We start from the raw sequence: 18,087 nt of genomic DNA, 5'->3' as shown, positions 1-18,087 counted from the left end.
ATGAAGTCATTCACAATGATCAATGGGATTGTAATGCATCCCTCCATTAAAGACGTGAAGTACAGTCTTGAACTTTTGTCTGATTTTCAAATACTTTTTTGCTTCAAATCAACGTTTGTAATGTTGTGATTCACCTCGGAACTGGTTGGTTTGGTTCATGGCTTACATTTTTTCTCAAGGATTTTATTAAATCTTTAATGTATGAGAAAAATACTTGGGACCCAGATGGCTAAAAAAGTGGGTGGGCAATGGTGCCATCTATTAAACACTTAAACTCAGTCTAAGAGATAAAATATACACAATACAGGTTCTGATGCACAAATTCAAATCTTTATTGCTACTGCAAAGATGATCTTCTACATTTAGTAAAATAAAATAAAATAAAATGAAAGAGATATAACCAAAAAAAAAAAAATGTCTTTCTGTACAACCAGTCATGTTCTGGCAGTAAAGACCATTACATCCAGACCCAAAAATGAGCATGTATCAATATTTATGGAGGTTGCATGAGGAAGCAAAAGTACATAAAAAGCCGATTTGCACATTTCAGCTCCTCTTGTGCAGAGGAAGTTAATGAATCTTTTAAAAGCAGCTCCTTCAAACAGCCCTTGTGAGCAACATAATAAAATGTTTATTGCTTTTCAAGGCTGATCATATTTTCTTCATATTGTTACAATGTGTGAGAGGAGTCTGCTTTGCACAACGTTATATAATTTGAGTTATAGACAAACAGATCTGTTTGGTCACTGCAGCGTGCACACACACACACACACACACACACACACACACACACACACACACACACACACACACACACAACTGGGATATGCAGATCATTGCAACTCTGGATTTCATGAAACAAATAAACGGGGAAAAAAAAAAACTAAAAAAAAACTAAAAAAAAAAAACTTTACAAATATCCTTTGGCAAGTACACTCACACTAGCACATGTTGCGACAGACTCTTTGGGGCTAAAAACAATAGATTCTACCCCAGATTCCAGTCTTTTATTCCTGTTAAGAGAAATCAGAATAAATCGAAGGAAAAAAAAGCTGATACGAAACAAGCAGTGAAATAAAATAATGATTTTAAATATGCATACTGCATAAAAAGCTGATGAAAACAGAACACTGCTTGTAATGCATCTCAATACAGCCTTAAACTGGAGCACGAGTGTGATGCCACGAGTGTGTTGTTTCAGTGTTTGTTCCAGGTGGGGATGGCAATTGGGCCTTGTGGTGATCTCTCCACCAGTATCAGCTCCTCTGGGTTATTAACAGCCTTGTAATGGAGTAACAGGTCTTGAATGGCTCTTTCTTCAATCTGCAGCAAAGATGAGAAGAACAGACGGTAAGGCTTCGTTACAAATAAGGCTGTCCAACGACAAGGAGAAATTTATTTAGCAAACACTAATTTTAAAGCACATGTGCCAAGTTCTCAGAATTATTATTTGGACTCATGTTAGTTTCAAACATTTTTATAAACTTTTATACCCTTTTCAACAAAAGATTTGATTTAATATTGTGTAAGCAAGTAAAAAGTAATAACGTATTTGCCTTGCACCTTGAATACGTGCAAGTGTACACATCTCAATCGTTTACAAAAAAGTTGAAACCGTAGGGTTTTTTTTAACAATTAAATATATACCTATACAGTATATATATATATATATATATCTATACAGTATATATATATATATATATATATATATATATATATATATATATATATATATATTGTAAAATCACATCTGAATCATGAATATCATGGTGTTTCTTGTGGTTATACCATTTGACATGAACTTGAACTAACCTTGGTATCTCAAATCATAAAAAAAAAAGGATATTTTTTCAAACGAAAGCGTGCAAAAACATGCTTTGAATTTAGAAGGTACTTCAAACTTAAATTGCTCAAATGGTGGGATCTGCTTTGGTTGACATGCATTAATCAGAAACATTTCAGAAATGGTTTTGAGCAGTAACAATTGTGCTTCCATTCTGATATTGTAATGCTTCGATTTGTGATTAACATATTTTAACATGCCTCGCATTGACAGGTATAGACCCAATGCCACATACACATGAAACCAAACTCTGTTACCTGTATGAGTGCAAGTGGTTTCTCGCGGCTGCGGATAAGTGCAGCTTCCTGTTTCCTTTCCTCCTCCACTATGGAAGCAAACGTGACCGTAGTGGTGGAGGGAGGGCTGCTCGCTGCTCTCAAAACCCAAGGGCTGATGGGAGAAAAAAAACGAGAGAGAACATGGTTTACGGATGCATATGCTTGTAACTGTTGAGCTTTCAAAATATTGTTCCGTTTATTTGAGCATCCCGACCAGCCTGAAACAACATTGTCTCAACAACTGGAGTGAGTATGTGTGAGATTATCTTTTTGTGCAATCAATTAAATGTGGAGGGAGTTTTCAAGAAACCCATTTAAAAACAAGAATTATTTTTGCAATTCTTTTTGGTGATGATAGTGGTGCAGAAATGACACAACTCACATTTAATGAACAATAAAATAAAACAATCTTGACACAATCAGTCTATGCCTGAGAGCAGGGACACATGGTGAGACTGTCTAGCCTGTACAACCTGCTACTTCCTCTTAGTGTGCACCGCTAAATACACATGACGCCAAGAGCTAGGGACGAGAGCGCGATTGTGACTACGTTTTCCCTTATTAATAGAGATTACAATGACAGATGGGCAGCGGATAAATATTCAAAGCTTTGCTTCAACACTGCAGTCATAAAAACCAGCCCCAGCAGGCAGAAAGAGAGAGAGAGAGAGAGATACTGCAGGCTCTGGTCAGATCAGTAATAACACATTATTACTGATTACAGTAAGAACCTGTAAGTAAACATCCTGAAGAGCAGAAAATACAAGAAATACATACACACTTTTCACAAATGAAATTCCATTATTTTTTAAGTCGCTCATAACTACTGATAAGGATTTTTAAAAGCCATTTTATTGAGATTGCAAATCACAGAAAGCAATTTCTAACCGATTTAATATTTTACAGCAGATCATAACTAGGAAAAACTATATCCACTACTGAAATTTCCCTGACTTTTCCAGATTTTCTATGATTTTCCCTGAATATCATTATAACAGCCTACATCAGTGGTTGTCAACATAATATTTAAATGGCAGAAAAACTGTACATCTAAGGCCATGTTTACATACATTATCGTATTCCAAAGTATGCGGTACTGGAGAGCATTTTCGAAATTCTCCATTTTCGGTGGAGGAAAACGCTGTTTTAGTGTGGATGAGAGGTATAAACGTAACTAAATTAATGCGCATTCAAATTAAAAGTATTAGTTCATGAGGCCTAAATATATATCATCAGCAAATGCATAGCAAATCTATTCAATAGAGCACCCTGCCTTAAGTACAAAAAAAGGGATGAAATGGTCATGCACATTGCATTTCTGACACCTGCTGTGGCTTTAACAGTCACCATTAACTACAGCAGCCCATAGATGGTCAAATAAGACTGTTCACTCATGTGTCATGTTAGATAAAAGTATTAGAGCGCCACCTAGTGGAAAATACAACCAAATGACAACTATAGTAACAACAGCCCTCACAAATTTGTATTATTTATGAATTCTTAAAGTTAAACTTAGAAGTAGGTTTCAACGGTTGATTCCTATCAGGTATAAAATATATTAGCATGTGAAGTGAGTACAGTTGGAGCATTTATGAATGTTATAAATACATTTGTGTGCAAATAAGATATTGCTCATGAAAACAAAAAGGCTTAAAGACTGCCCAATGTACAATGAACAGTATTCGCATGCTAAAATGAGCATACTCCTGTTTGAAACGATTATCATTGTGTAATGCTAACACCTGCTGTGTATGTGTTCCTCACCCTGCTGGTTTGTCCGGGTCGCTGATCTCGGCACATTTAAAAGTAACTCTTTTGGCACATGTTGCCGGTCCTGCAGAAGCCACTGGACTCCGACCAGTCACTGGAGAAACTGGAGAGGTTTCCCACGGTGTTCCTCCTCTACTAGAAGATCCCGGAAGGAACAGGAAGAGGTCGAGGACTGAACTGCTGTCGACCTGAAAACAAAATGATAGTTCAGGAGATTGTTAAACAAATTAAATAATAAAAAAAAACAATAGTTGAGCAAATGTGATCAGCCAATCACCGTTTACAAATGAGACCGTGTTAATGACCCTGTCAACTACATCTGACATGTTTGATATTATTGTTCAGTTGGTGGGAGGGACTCTTGTGGTTATGGCATTTTCAAATGAGCTTCTTCTGACACTGATGAACTGACAAGCCATTTTGTTCTCCATCAGCATTTGTCTTACTAAACCTTTTTTTTTTTTTGAAGTTCTCCTATACTTAAACGATTAATAAAACCAGAAAGTGGAGATGTTTACTGAATTTAAAATCGCTAAACGTTTTATCTAAATGTAAATCTTTAGCTCCGCATGAGAACATGTTCTACGGACAAATACACAACAAGCACAGTCACAGGGTAAAGTTACCCCATGAATTGTGTACTAATTCAGCGGAGTTGAAGAAATGAGGGACTTAAGCACCATGTCATAGGGTCTAGCAACGCCTATCATGGCTTGTTTTGTTTAGATGTACATATGTTTTGGTTTTTTAAAGCACAGGAAAAGTTCTATATAAAAGTAATCTTCTTAGTAATAATAACTACAATAACAATATTATTAACATTACTTGATTCCATTGTATTCTATCCGTTTACATTTCTAAAAAGGATGTTTACTTAATCCATTGGAGTTGGGACTACATGAATACATATTGTGGTGTTAATGTAGCATTGATGAAGCTGTACAGGGGATTTCCATTTCCCAGCATGCTCTCTGCATGGGAATCAATAGGGAGAGTAAATGTTAGAATTTAGTGTTATTTGATGTGTTTTTGTGAAAGATGAATATAAAAGGGGACACTTGTTTGTGTTTATACAATGAGGACAGATAGATGTTGCACATGAAATCGATCGCTCGCTTTGTTGAGCAAATGTTGTGCTAACCCATAACATAATTACTCAACTACACTCTATAGTGCTTTCAACCAGCATGTGTTTAGCATGCTAACTTTACATACAAATATAAAAGACATTTATTGGAGTTACACTGACATGTCTAATTGATGGTTTTACCCAGTTCTACTACAAGGTTCTTCTACACAAGTGTTTGTTGAGATTACAGAGTAATTTTAAGTTAAGAAAACGAATTTCAAACATGTGGAACCACTGTCTAAGACTGAATCGAGTTTAGCCAGAGAGCTATTTTTGTGTGTACTGAGACATGTATATAATGAAAATCAGAGACCCTCACCTAAAAATGCAGTCCCAAGGGGAAACAGCACAATGTCTTAAAGTCCTCATTGAGAAGTTGAATTAAAAAACGTGATTGAAAATCATGCTTTTAAAAATGATTTGTCTTTAAGCACCCAGTGAGGAAGCCAAAGGCGACTGTGGCAAGGAACCCAAAGCTCTATAAGATTTTAGTTAGTGGAGAATTTTTGTATGGCTATGCTGGGGGAGCCAGTTCCCCTATCTGTCTCTGCGGTCCACTAGTGATCGGATCACTCGGAAAGTGACCAGGACATCAGATTCTCACCAGGTCTTCACAGGTTTCACTGGAGTAACAGAGGGGGGTGATTTAGCAGAGGTGTTCTCTGTGGTGCTCTCTCTGGAGGCCAGAGATGCCATCATCTTCCTTTGCTTCTGAGACAGCTTACCGGAGATCACCACCACTTTGCTGCCGCCGCCCAATCGGTCATTTGCAAACAACAATAAACAGAGAATGAGTGCAAAAAGAGAGCAAATGTTTATGAAGAGGAGACTGTGTGATATACAGTTTTTGTAGACGATTATGCTGCAGGCATACAATGAAACAACATTGTAAATATAGCAAATATTTTAATGCGATTTTCAAATGATTTTTAGTCAAAAGTTTTCTAGAGACCGTTTTAAACTTATTTCGAGATTCATCCTTGTCTAGAAAGTATGAAAGCATAATAGGAATATTCCGTGTTCACCACAAAGCTCAATCGACAGCATTTGTTGATTACCACAAAAATTATTTCGACATCCTTTAGTTAAAAAAAAACATACGGAAAGATTATACGTGTTAACATGATTGTGTGATTAAAATCTAATTGGCAACAATGGCTATTTTGGTTTACATGAAGGATCCTCTTCAAAAAACCACAATAACAAAAAAACAGCCTTTAAAATGATTTCAGAGCAAATATATATATTTGATATATATATCAAGATATATGTTGTATACCATCAAAAGATTGAAAAGTTTTGAGATTTTCTCATTCACACAGCCCTATTTATTATGTAATGTCTGTCTAAATGTGACATAGCAATGGAACATGTTTGCTTCCACTTAATCCAAGTGGTCTACCATGATGGAAGACTTACGAGTTGGGACTTTTGGATGTGGTGCCCTGGTTCAGGGAGTTAGCCTCCATCTCCATGATGGCCCTGAGGTCCAGGACAGCAGTTGGTCTGGTGAGATCAACATCCATTCAAGATTACACTGACATATATTGAGAATATCTATTGCATCTCCAATGGAGAAGCTTGCAGTGACAAAGCATTCAACTCACTTTGCTCTGACACTAGGGATGGGTTCAGGGGTAGAAGCTTGAGTTGGCACAGGACCATTCTTCAAAACAGGGGTCCCAGGTGGAGTCTTTAATTCTAATGGTCCATGCCTCTCCTCCTGGAAACAACAATTATAGTTACTACAGACTATAGAAATAGTTCAGCCAAAAATGAAATCCTATTTAGATTTGAGAGCTGCAGTGGAAGGGAAAATTTTCAACAAATAACGATAAAAAAAAATGTTGTCCCATTCCTCACATAAAGTTATCGTGTGGCTGACTTGGAATATAGAAAGCCAGATGTACAACCATTATGATGCTTTGCTATTTGAGCTTTGTTTTGAATCGGTGGGCCAGGCCCACCTGTGGAGCCCGGCCTGTTACTGTAGGAAAATGAAATGAGGATGACATTTTACCCACTGTTTTATATCACAAACAGTGTGGAATGCTCCTCTATGCTGTGGTGTTTGAGATTAGAATTGTCATAGTATCCAAATGTTGTGGTATTACCTGTGTGTCAGGTCTGTCCTGGAACACAGGAGACTGCAGGTCTCGGGGGCTGCCCACTCCCAAATAACTGCCCTCTGAATCAGAAGCGATGAGCTCCTGCAAAGACTCCACTGAACTGGCCTTAACTGAATTACCCAAACCTGAACCGTTTAAAACACAGTTTTAAAATCAGAAGAGCCAATGTATGATTAAAGAAGTATGATTAAAATGAGCCTCTATAATTTCCATTGTGATTGCAAAATGTTAAGTGTGCCGTTGTGCTTATTCTCCATTTAGATGACTGATATTAACTACCTTAGGGAATGCTAACAGACAGACATCTCCAGGTAATATTCACTTCCTTGATTGCATTGTTGTATATTTAATGCATGAAGTGAAAATTGTTTTTTAAAAAAGGCGCAGAGAACACTTTGTTTCTTCAATTTTGAACACAAGAACACATCTTGCATGTAATTTTGCACATACATATTAATTAGTGTGGTTTATATGTAAGGTCAGTAAGTTGACCTGGTGTGGGCGGGCTCTGGATGACATCAGACAGGTTGTATCCACCGGAGCTGTCAGAGCGTCTGCGTGGTTTCCTCTTTACCCTCATCTTGGCCTTCTTTATCAGACTGTCACTAGATTAAACGCAGTGATAACTCATTATAGTTAAAATTGGATGGAATGGTTAACCTAAAAACAAATTATATTCCAACCGTTCTACAAAACACAAATCATTGGCAGAATGTGAAAGCTTTTGTTCTTTGTACAACAAAAGCGGATGGTGATTTATACTAACAAAGCACTCTAAATGTACAATAAAGTCTAAAGGAAGTCTAGAGAACTAAAGGAGTTTGCCGTCAATGACGCTAAACCTAACAGGAACCGTATTTTAACTGAACACAAGCGCAAATGAGAGTTGGTAGCTGCAGTGAACGGGAAGATTATCAGTGAATTTCGGTTCAACACAGAATGCTATTGTATGAAGACTTGGACTATTGATATACTTCAATTGCATTTCTATGGTAGTTTTCTGTTCTTATTGGAGCTTGACAATATAAATCACCATCTATGTTTGTGTTTCATGGAATAAAAAAACAAACTAGCTGGATATTGTAAAAGTCGAATGATATGAGGTTGAGTAAATGAGGAGAACACAAGAAAACTATTCTTTTATGTTGAAAACTCCTTTCATATGCATATTTCTTTGTTTCATATGTTCAGTGGGGCAGAGGCCATACCTGGAGTGATCGGGTTCAGAGCCGCTCTTACAGTCCACAGCAGAGTCCCACTGTCTGTCCTCATAAGCACTGAGATCAGGAGCGCTGGAGTATGGTGTGATGAGACGTCTCTGCATGGCTGGGATCTGTCAGAGGAGTTTGATGTCAGAAGCAGCTTTAAGAAACCAGAGATCAGTGTTGATTTCAACTCACCATTCTCCTGTAAGCTGCAGTTAACTCCAGTAGAATATCATCACTCAGGATCTCCAATGCTCTGATAGACAGGAGAGGTTTATATCAAGGTTGGGGACAAAAATCTGAGAATTGACTGCTTTTTAATTCACAATTCAATTCACAAGCCATGAATTGGAAAGTAAGGAAGGAAGCTACTGAATAACAATCACTACAGTAACACAACAAAGGAATTTCATTAGTCCAAGACAAGTTTTGTGATCACACAAAAATATTGTGTTTGCTAGCAAAGAATATCACACTATATACACATTTTTACAGAAAGGAGATTCATAAACTTCTGAAAACATGAAGTTATTTTTAAATGTAAAACAAGGTCCAAATGAATCTTCCCCCATTAACCAATTAAAAATACTGATTTATGTTCTCACCATCATTTCTTATCTTTTTCATATCAGAGTACATTTTTACAGTGTTTCGTTTTAGTTATAGTTTAAGTCTATTGACGAAAATGTCCTTTAAATATTGTCAATATTTCATCATGCCATTTTAGTCAATTCAAATAATACAGTTTCACTCTAAATAATTTAGTTTCACTCTAAATAATTTTCTGAAGTATTGGCTACTTTTCAAGTTACTGTTTTCTGAATTCTTCATGCTTTATTTTTCTGTGTTAAAAATGAAGGGGTCTGAATTATTTCTGAATTCACTACATATATATATATATAAAATGAATTCAGAAAGTATATATACACATATACATATATGTGTGTGTTGGAGACACAATGTATGTGCTGACAAACCATGTTTCCATATGGTGGCATTTTTCTTCTCATACCCTCGCTTCAATTTAGAGCACTTGATTCATCTAATCAAAATAACCACATTTGCATTGAAGTGAAGATAAAAATTATGGATGAATATTGTCAATCAGTGACATTTCAAAATTATGTTTTTATTTGACCTCTGTTACACTGTAGAAGAAAGTAGTTTGAACTGTAGGCTCTTCCAGAGGAACAAAGGCCAAGAGTAACACAGAGGAATAAAAACATACATTTTTAAAAGATGCCCATTTTCAAGAGTCATTCCGGTAATAATTCTGACTCGCTGTACAGTTAAAAGACAGAGAGGACAAAGATACGGCAAATGAATGTAAAAACTAATTGAACACCAAATAAAGATGCAAATACAAATCTGGGTATCTGTTATGCACATATATGAGACGCAACGGTCGGACGGTGTATGAAGCGAAAGAGACAGTTTGAGCAATTATGCCGTGCTCTCAATCTCTCATCAATAATAACAGTTAACCTTCAATAACAGCAGCGTGTCTTCTAGCAGTTGCTTGATTAGCGATTTGTGTTACAACAAAACGCCAAAGCAGGTAAACAAATGGAGCCGTTTTGGAGTTTGTATATCTCTCTTATTTTTGAACATATTTCTACTGTGTGTGATGCTCTCATGGTGTTTATTGGCTGATCTTTGTTAGTGACAACAGAAACTATTTATAACCGTTTTCAATTCAAATAAATGTTAGCATTTACAATTAATATAAATTCAATGCAAGTTTACTGTGAGGGGCATAAACATATTACTGCAGCATAGAATTTGTAAAAGTGTGGCGGTCTTAAAACTAAACGCTGGTGACAGGATCGATATCGGCCGATCACGGTGTTAAAATACCGGTGACCTGTATTGGCCCTTAAATTTCCTTTTAGAGGTTTCTTCTAAAACAGAAGTTTCTCTAGATGTTTATTCTTCTATTTGTGCACTGTTAATAGCTTGAAGTATTATTTTCTGTCATATTTTCATCAACAGTATATTTTAGTTACAAAAAAAATGGTGTCCTCTAGGTTATTGTTAAAAAACAAAACGCAAAAAGCTCTAAGTCGCCATACATTTTCATCTAGAATATATGGTTTTGATCTTACTTGGACTCCAGCAGAGCGACCATGTTGAGGCCAATGAACTGCAGGCAGGACAGTTTGAGCTGCCCGGCGTTGTACACGGTGGCAAACTCCAGTAATTCTGCTGCATTCTTCAATGTCACTGCACAGAATACAGCACTCTGAACAACATCCACCCACAAAACACTCCTACTGGAGCATTAAAGGAATAGTTTGGCTATTCCTGTCAATATATAAATAATAAAAATTCTCTGAGTGACAAGAAAGTGCATAAATGATGACAGAATTGTAATTTTCCTTTAACCATCAGAGGTTGTTTTCTCTTAAGGGCTACAGAGAGTGTTCACTTACACTTCTCGGTGATGGCAACCTCACAGATCTCCTTCAGTCTCGTGATTAACAACTGATCGGCCACCACCAGCACGTTACACACAAACTCCACATTCAAAGACTCTGTATTGAATGATCAACAACACCGGATTAGGAAAGTTGTAATATATACCAAATATTGTTCAATATTTATCCCTATGATTCCCATCCCGAAATAAGAAATGAGGAAATAACAGCAATGCGTCAATGAACATATAATAAAAGGTAAAACCTCTGACAGTCGGGGACTCGTCAGTGTAGATGTACTCCAGAATAACCTGCAGGATATCAGAGGTGGTGGGCAGGTCTAGTGCAGTGCAGCTGGTGGCCTGAAGTGGGCAGAAGAGATCACTACATGTACCATACATCAAAATAACAGCACAGAAAAACACTACAGTTCCGAGACATTGTAAAGCATGATGCTGTTTGTTTGAATACGGTGAAACCATACCTCTATCCAGGGGTTGCCCAGCATACTGTTAAAATATTCTGAAGTAATAAGGAGAGCATAAAATTCAACATTAAAATACACCATCTATGTAAAAAACAAAACAAAACAAAAACATGACAATATGATAATTCACACTCCTTTCAAAAAAGAAATAGTTTGGCCATTTGCTCATGATCTGATTTTCTTCCTTCAGTGCAACCATGATAGTTTGCAGAATGTAAGACCCCTTTTCCCATACATTTGAAATGGGTAAGGATTTTCAGCAAGTAGCATTAATCGGTCCGATCGTATGACTTTCGGAAAACCTGGAACATAGTGCTAAAGTTGTATGGACTGCTTTTGATATTATTATAGTTGGGTTTTTATTTTGTGCGTGTTTGTTTTTGGAGTTCAACAGCCCCATCCATTTTCATTGTATGGAAAAGAGCAGATTAGACAATCTGCAGAATATCATAACAGGTGAAAGTCATTCAGGTTTGGGGAAAAAAGGCCACGTCTACGCTTACCCATTGATTTAACTATGGTGAGGGATAAACATACAGTCAATTCAATAAGTCTCGCATATTAAAACATGTCTTTTCACAACTCATGTAGTCTGACTCATAAAAGTAGTTTCTCTTACCCAGCCGAGCGCACAAAACACATTTGTGACAGGGAAACTCTTTGCCATCCTCCGACCGCAATGTGACATCACAGAGGTACAAGCTGACCCCACATAATAAATAAAGAGCAGGGTTTAACTTGCAGCCAATGTAAAGTGTGTATGATTGAAATTTCCCAATTAATCAACACATACCATTTCTTCTGATTAAATCGTGGCTTGTTGCCCGTCTTCTTCTGCCCCACACTGATCTTCTGATTCTCATACTTCACCCCATCAAGCCTAATCATTCAGAAAACACTTCAATTCAGCATTCATCAGCTTGCATGCCTTGCATGGTTGTGTGAACTACAATGTTTTGCTGAGTGCTGGTGAAAGTAGTGACACTCCTAGCTTAACAACATTTTAGTCATGACAATACTCTGAAAGATTTAGCATGTTAAAGTGTGTATGACATATTGATGGGATATTGGTCTTGGAGGACTAGATCTGCTAACGCTGCTGCTGCAGAGCAAGTAAGGAGATTTGCTACTGCTAGAAAATACACAGACATATTGAGTGAATCATGTGGGCATGCTGCTGCACAATTAGAGCTGGTGAGGAGGATTTCAGAGAAAACTCAAAGAGAGTAGTACGCAAGTTAATTGGTTACTCGAAACAAACCAAAGCTTACACCATGTGAGCTGATTGGCTTATCACAGCAAGCTGCTTGGCTAATGGATATGATTGAAAAAGAATCAGCTTGCGCCATTCAGAATTTTATGCCCGAACTTAGTCATTTTTCAGTAGCACAAGAGTTCAGATGTTTTCAGATAAATGTATCAGTTCAAGTTTAATGCTGTCACCCTAACTGAAATCCTAATTTCTCAGTTTTGTGACCGAGATTAACTGTTCTGATTTAATATAAATGACATAATGGTGATGTATAATCATATCATACTAAGGCAAACAACAAAGGGCCTAAAAGAGATGCATATATTTAAGATACATTCTCTTTAAGCAAGTCTGATATGTTGCTTCTCAATTAAATGCATCTTGTTTTAAGGATTTTTAGACAATTTTAAATCTCTTTAAATATCACAAAATATCTATTTCTCTCTCTCTCTGAAATGTCGTTTTCATAAACACAACATTTAGAAATATTTCCGGGGGGAACACACCTCAAGGTGATCAACAGGAAATGTAAAACAACTGAATTCAAATCAGCAGCTCTTGTTTGAATCAGTCTGATTTAATGGACCTAAGTTACTGCTAAACTGACTCAAGATCATCAGTTAGTCTGCATTTAACAGTGATCCCAGAGTGAAACCCTGAATCAATGCCCCCTGGCATCTAACTGCGGAACATTTCAAAATGTTTTGAAGTGGTATGACGGACAAAGCGGAAATGCTTAGTTTGATATGCACTCTGAAGCATTGGTTCGAAACAGCTGGTTTGTAAAGGTTTCAAAGCTTCATGAAGCAGTGCTTCGAAAGCGCCCATCACTACACAGCACATGCATATATTTGATTAAATTGTAGTGTTTTAAAGTTCATTATTCACATTAGGCCATTTTGTAATTCCTGTCTTTCCGCCCCAAATGTAAGACCCTTTTAAAATGATAATTAAGACTTTTTATTACTTCAAATTTTAAGGAACCATGAAAAAGCTCATGAGAAGCTCAAATGATGCGACTAAGTGACTTCAGGAAAATAATAAAATGCAAAATAATTGCAAAAGTAAATACAGCTCTAAATCTCACCGTGATGAGAGACTTCCCAAGCCCAGTTTTCTGGCGACACCCTGCAGCATCTTCACTGGGTTATGCCCAAATTCACCAACACTACCACTCTTGCACTTTTTTCCAGATTTGGTGCTCTTGCTCTTGGATTTATCTGCTTCCTCGCTGGCCTTAGCAGGAAGGGAATGGTACACCTCCAGAGCTGAGTGGTTCTTCAGCCCCAGAGCCTGCAGACTGTGGATCAGCTGCGATTCAGGATCAGAGCACTGTTTGGAGCGCGGGATGCTGGGTCGGGCCCTGTGGACCAGCATCTCACATGAGTCAGTGTAGATGAACTGAAGAGCATGCTCCAGCATCTCTGGAGGTACCTTCTCCAGCACCAGCAGGTCACATCCCACCGCGTCTTCTCCTTTCTTAACCTCTCCATCTGCTGCATATTCATTGCAGCCCTCTGGGAGAAGCACTTTGCGGAAGAACTCTGACCGCATGGATAGGATAAATTTGTGAGCTGGGAAAGTGCGATCGCCAGCCTGCAGGGTCACGTCATGGATGCTGTCAGTCTCGTCGGCTTCGGTCAGCAAACGCTGGAAGTGTTGAGAGAATGACGAAGGAGACACAGTGGGCACTTCATACAGGCTGAAGAAAGAGAAGAGAGTTAATGCAAGCGTTCAGAATACATTCAGAGAAGATTGGTTCCATTTAAAAAAAACAAATACCAGAATGATTTTCATGTGGTTTAAATCCATTAAAGGAATAGTTCACCCAAAAATGCTAAATGACGTGTGAACGAAACAATTGTATGTCAAGTTTTAAGCGAGTAAGGCTTAAATTTTGGTCTGTTTCTCAGCCAAAATGTTCGTAATGCATTTCTTATGGTCTGGACTGCATCAAGTCTGGAGGAAATATAGAGTTGTGTCGTCAGCATATCATAATATCACCTAAAGTGCTGTTTAGACAATTGGCTTATCCATATTTAAAGCAATATATTTAAAGCGAAAGTGATCTGGTTTGCTCATAACATTAATATAATTATCTGCACATGTGCTAGGTTGCTTTTTAATCACTTTACAGATTATCACTTGTATGTTTATTTAGTGGTGTTTGCAGAGCAAAGATTAGCTTTTACTCTGTATATGAGCCCACTTGTCTGATTGCTAGCACTGTGTGTAAATAAGCTATTCAACCGAACTATGGTAAAATATGGTGTGCCACAAGGATTTGTCTTAGGCCCTTTGTTGTTTGCCTTGTGCATGCCCAGTATAGTTTATATTATTAGTGAGTATTGCAGTAACAGTCATTGTTATGCTGGCAACACACAGCTTTATATTTCCTCAGACCAGAAGAAATTTCACAGTTTGTGATTGGTGTTGATGTTTTGCATTAATGACAGTGTTTCCCCTATATGCATTTTGCAGCGGCGCTGCACCACACACGACGGCAGAGCAGGAGCGGTAATTCACGGACTGGTCTCAACCGCACGGACTATTTTAAATGCGTTGTGAACTAGTGAGATGCACTGCAGGGATTGCGAAACGAATTTGAATGCAGTACAGAACTGTCTGTTGCAAAACTCTTATGTCTCGGTGATGAAACTAGTTTAAAACAAACACATTCTAAATGGCACTGACAAAAGAAAACAGGAGAAAACATAAATTAGAAGGCTTTTCATTTCTCAGATCACAACCCTTAAAAACTTTACCATGGATTTACTGCAGTAACACAAACTGTACGGTATTAACTATGGTAGTTGTGGCAGAAAAACTTTCAGAAAAAAATTATTTAGACTGCTGTATTTTTGATAACAAAAATTACAGTTCTTTATAGAAAAACCATAGTTACTAATCATAATAATGAGGAGACATGCCTGGTTTTACATGGTTACTGTGAACCATTAAAAATATAATTGGTAAAACTATGGATACTATGGAAGAACTATGGCGCATTTTCATAATTATGAACCAAGATATCAGTTTTCCAACTGCATAAAATGTGTTTCGTTGTAATGATTGTAGGAAAATGTAAGTTGTTTTGTTTTCCATCAGAAATTCCAAGACATGGCTGTAGTTTAATTAGAAGAAGCCTGATGAAAGGAATCTGTAAAGACGACCAAATTTTGTCAAAATGTCAGAATATTTCAATTTAGCCATATAATCACATCCATCATGCCACAATGCTGAACAAATGGCATTTTGCACATCCAAGTATATGCTGTGTCCAAAACTGCTGGCTCATTTACTCCTTCACCATTCATAACATAGTGATTGTCATATGAGGAGAGTAAACAAGTATCACCAAAAGGGAGCATGTATAAGGAGAGCAACTCACTTTGAGTTGTTGAGTTGTAATTGCTTCATGCACTAAAAAGAACCTGCTCATAACTTTCATATGATCAGGTTCTTTTTAGTGCATGAAGCAATTACAACTCACTAAATCTGCAAGCATGGTGCATGTTGGGGCTGCTGTGCCAGGGGACTGTCACTCTAATTTTCTTTGCATTTTTTAGCACTTAAATGTTTAGTGTATCACAGTGTAAAACATGTCATTTCCTGTTCCCAGTAGGTGGTGCTATGACTATAACTGAATATTGGCATATAGAAGTGTTCAGGCTGGGACTGTTATCAAACATGTGAAGTTTTGGGCAGATTAGGCATTGTATGTTTGAGTTACAACAACTTCCTGTTTAATGGTGAAACATCGGAATTTGTCAGACTGTAACGGCCACGCCATGCAGTGGAAACTCAAAAGCTTTGCCATTTAGCATCGCCATGGCCTTTAGATTATAATAATCAAATATGAAGTAAATCTGATGAAATCTCTAGGAGGAGTTTGTTAAAAGTACGAGGCCTGGAACTGGCCAAAACGGAGCAAAAATTGGAAGAGAAAAATCTAAATGGCTGACTTCCTATTGAGTTACGGGCATGGGTCCAAGATACCTTTTTGTAGGTATTGGCATGTTACACAGGTGTACCGATTTTCATATGTGTAGGTGAAACGTAGCGTAAAGCGCACATCATTGAATGTTTGTAGGTGGCCCTATCGTGCCATTTTGCCACACCTAATTCTGAAACCCATCTGAAACCCAGTTCACCACTTCTGATGCGTGTGCAAAGTTTCATGAGTTTTCGAGTATGTTTAGGCCCTCAAAAATGCGATTATTTGGGGAAAAAAAATTATAAACGCCTAGAAGAACAATAGGTGCTCGGGCACTAATGAGTCACAGACAGACTAATCAGTCTAAAATGGCACACTCACTCATTGAATCAGTCAGAGCAGTTACTGAATTAACATCTGACTCACTCACGGAACTGCAAGTCATTTTTGACTAGAAATTAACGAAGAACCTTTATTCTGTGCAGGAATCTTGTTGTAAAGGTTCTTGACACTTAATCAGTGTAATTACTAACTGGTTCAGAAGACAAAAATAAAATTTTGAACAAACATGTATTGTAATAAATGATATCCAATTAAGTTTTATATATATATATATATATATATATATATATATATATATATATATATATATATATATATATATAAAATAAACAAAGTACATGGTATAATATAGATTTGGTAAAAAAATGTGGGCTTCTTTAAACGTACTAAGAATTTTTAATGGAATCATTATGGAAACAGAATCATTGAGTGGAATTTTAATGGGAACCAGAATCGTTAAAATATTTACAATTCACATTCCAAGACATGGTTTTAGTTTTGCGGTCCACAGCTGTGACCTTAGTAATCATTATTATGTGCACCTGGTTTTGGGATCGGCCTGCAGCACCCCAAAATTCCGGCCTTTGGAATCCATGGTAATGCTGACGGCTCTGTGGATGTAATGAAGCTTCTCAAGACGGATCCGTTCATAGACACCGGTCTGTGACCGGTCTGAGTGACCGCACACCTCCAAGCCATCTGACGTAACAGAGCATTGATCATAAGGCCTTTTAAGATGCTGTATTCATTGTCAGTTGAGTCAAAAATTGATTTTATGTTAAAATGAAAATACAAAATAAAAGTTAATACTGTATGTATGTATGCATGTATGTATGTATGTATGTATATATATACATACATACAGGTCCTTCTCAAAAAATTAGCATATTGTGATAAAGGTCATTATTTTCCATAATGTAATGATAAAAATTAAACTTTCATATATTTTAGATTCATTGCACACCAACTGAAATATTTCAGGGCTTTTATTGTTTTAATACTGATGATTTTGGCATACAGCTCATGAAAACCCAAAATTCCTATCTCAAAAAATTAGCATATTTCATCCGACCAATAAAAGAAGTGTTTTTAATACAAAAAAAAAAAAATCAACCTTCAAATAATTATGTTCAGTTATGCACTCAATACTTGGCCGGGAATCCTTTTGCAGAAATGACTGCTTCAATGCGGCGTGGCATGGAGGCAATCAGCCTGTGGCACTGCTGAGGTGTTATGGAGGCCCAGGATGCTTCAATAGCGGCCTTAAGCTCATCCAGAGTGTTGGGTGTTGCATCTCT

General features: G+C 37.2%; 1 protein-coding gene across 1 annotated transcript in view; it reads right to left on the bottom strand.

The window, feature by feature from the left end:
- Positions 1–212: 212 nt before the first annotated feature.
- Positions 213–18,087, bottom strand: part of ibtk (inhibitor of Bruton agammaglobulinemia tyrosine kinase) — a 43,832-nt gene continuing 25,957 nt past the window's right edge. The window contains 19 exon segments of the mRNA XM_052144466.1: positions 213–1,323; positions 2,101–2,233; positions 3,886–4,003; positions 4,006–4,079; positions 5,625–5,765; positions 6,440–6,526; positions 6,628–6,743; positions 7,135–7,274; positions 7,642–7,754; positions 8,358–8,482; positions 8,550–8,610; positions 10,460–10,577; positions 10,787–10,888; positions 11,037–11,133; positions 11,256–11,293; positions 11,878–11,960; positions 12,052–12,138; positions 13,598–14,212; positions 17,332–17,488. Of these exon segments, the coding sequence (XP_052000426.1) occupies positions 1,198–1,323; positions 2,101–2,233; positions 3,886–4,003; positions 4,006–4,079; positions 5,625–5,765; positions 6,440–6,526; positions 6,628–6,743; positions 7,135–7,274; positions 7,642–7,754; positions 8,358–8,482; positions 8,550–8,610; positions 10,460–10,577; positions 10,787–10,888; positions 11,037–11,133; positions 11,256–11,293; positions 11,878–11,960; positions 12,052–12,138; positions 13,598–14,212; positions 17,332–17,488 (2,531 nt within the window). The 3' untranslated portion in view covers positions 213–1,197.

This window comes from Xyrauchen texanus, chromosome 15 (assembly GCF_025860055.1).
Source record: "Xyrauchen texanus isolate HMW12.3.18 chromosome 15, RBS_HiC_50CHRs, whole genome shotgun sequence".
Lineage (NCBI taxonomy): Eukaryota > Metazoa > Chordata > Actinopteri > Cypriniformes > Catostomidae > Xyrauchen > Xyrauchen texanus.
This window is presented reverse-complemented; position numbering and strand designations above follow the sequence as displayed.